Raw genomic sequence first — 2270 nt, forward strand, 5'->3', positions numbered from 1 at the left:
AATCTATTCATAAGTTAACTTTAATGTCTTGATTCTTTTCTGTTATACTGCATCAGCTGCTGATGTATGGTTGGCCCATCTTTTTCTATAAACAAAATCTTATACTACAAATTTAACTCATGAGTACATTACCTTTCACTACTGTGACTTCCTAGGCAAGTCAAATTTAATTTAATAGCTTTTAATTAATATTTTTGTAATTTAAAATAATAATTATAGCTTTTAATTTAATATTAAATAGTAACATTAAATTTTAACATTTCACAACCCATTTAATGGCTCGGTCACGGATTTGGAATAGCTTAAGTTTTGTTAGTCCAAGAGATTTTTTAATTTTACTGGGAGATGGGGTATTTTTATTTTTTATTTTTATTATTATTTTTTTTTGGAATTTTAACCCTTATTCAAAATAGCTTTTTGTGTGGGACTAGGACTCTGCTTCTTTTTCACAAGATTACAAAACATATTTAAGTTACAAATAGCTTACAATCAAAGCAACGAATCCCACGAACGCTAGGAGTCCACAAGTGTCTGATTATAAAAGTTCCTGTCTCTAGATTTAAAATCAAAATGTAGGGTTTCTTATTATCCCCCAGTTGGCAGCAGCAAAGCGAGGCAAAAAAAAAATGGCAACTAGTAGCAGAGCAGAATCAAATTCCAATCTTTACTATCTCCATGATGAAATCTTGATTCAGATCTTCCTTAGACTGCCTGTAAAATCACTTCTCTGATTGAGGTCAGTATGCAAATCATGGTATTCTCCAATCACTGACCCTACTTTTATTCAAATACATCTCAAAACCTCAAGCCAAAACAGTAGTTATATCATCCTTAGCTACGAATCTAACTGTTATTCAATACGTTACGATGATGAATCTTTTCGAGAGTATTTTGAGCCGGAGCTTCCCTCACATCTGAACTATCTTTTCGATGCAGGGGTCCTGTAATGGGCTCATATGCTTGTCTAATGATCACACAGGTGCCATATGCTTTTGGAACCCAGCACTTATAAAGACCCTCCCTAATTCTCTAATTGTGGACTCCAATTTGCATCATTCTTCGACTACCTATCTAGCATTTGGGTTCCATCCCGGAGTTAATGACAACAAGGTAGTGAGGATTTTGTGTTTGGGGCATGAGATATTTACCCTACAGAAATCAGTTCCTAACTGAGGTTTATAGTCTAAGCACTGACTGTTGGAGAAGAATTGATGTTGCCCCTTCATGTTATTTTGCTGGTACGAGACCTGCAATTGTGAATGGAGCAGCATATTGGATTGGATTGAAGAAAACTGAGGGGGGTTTTGATTTTTTACTTTTGCGTTTTGAATTGTGTGATGAGGTTTTTGAGGAGGCAATGCTGCCAGATGATGCTAAATGTAGTTATCCTTGCACCCCTGTTTGGGGGAAATTACTGTTCGGTTTTTTTCGATTTGAAGGGAGTGAAGGTTGTGAAATATGGACAATGGATTGTGGCAAAATGGGTTCTTGGACAAAACAATTTACTGTTAACTCACGGGGCATAGTAGGTAAGCTGCTACGCTTGGGAAGGAGTGGTGAACAGCTAAAAGTGAACCTCATGAATGATTTGGTATCTTATAATTTTGAGACCCAAAGAGCCAACGATTTAGGAATCAATGCAAATTATCTGACCTTCTGTGCATATTCTTATGTGGAGAGTTTAATTCAACTTGATGTTGGAAAGAGTCTTTTTCCACTTGATGATAATGGGAATCAACAATGTGAATTAGCCTGCAGAAAAAGTAAAGGAGATGCAGCTATTTACAAGGAACAACTCAAGAAGCAGCATGGATTTTGAGAAACCAGGAAAGGGTAGGAAGAGAGGTGAGATAAATTTTTTACTCATTTTGTCATATTATTAGACTTGTGTCTACTGCTTCTCTTTTTTTCTTTTTAAGTGAATACATTGACTCAAAGGCAATTGTGAATATCAAAATTATATCTGCATCAGAATCCTCATTTTGAACGAGTTTGAAACTTGATTCGTTTATGTCTGCAATACAATGTGTTCATTTTATTAATTCTCAAAGTACATAGGATCTTGTTGAATTACCATACGCAAATAGTATATATGTTGTCTGTCACGGCTGGCTGCAGCAAAGTGCAAGACCAACTACGGTGCTATATAGCATTGTTGTATGCAGTGCCATCCATCCACACAAGTTTTTTGCGATCATTATATTTGCATTCACTACATAATTAGGAGTGCCACCAGGCTAACCCTGACTAGGATTAGATGTCATCACTTG

At 35.9% G+C, this 2270-nt stretch overlaps 1 protein-coding gene across 1 annotated transcript; it reads left to right on the forward strand.

Moving 5' to 3' along the window:
• Positions 1-1135: 1135 nt before the first annotated feature.
• On the forward strand, positions 1136-1819 carry LOC132295825 (uncharacterized). Its single transcript, XM_059794098.1, has one exon. It carries the CDS (start codon positions 1136-1138, stop codon positions 1817-1819), a length of 684 nt encoding a protein of 227 aa, XP_059650081.1.
• The last annotated feature ends 451 nt before the right edge of the window (positions 1820-2270 follow it).

The sequence above is a fragment of the Cornus florida genome, unplaced genomic scaffold (genome assembly GCF_030987335.1).
Source record: "Cornus florida cultivar Cherokee Brave unplaced genomic scaffold, ASM3098733v1 CherokeeBrave_3.0.0_Hap2_Chr02, whole genome shotgun sequence".
Classification (NCBI taxonomy): domain Eukaryota; kingdom Viridiplantae; phylum Streptophyta; class Magnoliopsida; order Cornales; family Cornaceae; genus Cornus; species Cornus florida.

What these genes read in the sequence shown, in the direction of transcription:
- LOC132295825 (XM_059794098.1), top strand. Translation starts at nt 1,136, where the DNA reads ATGAGATATTTACCCTACAGAAATCAGTTCCTAACTGAGGTTTATAGT.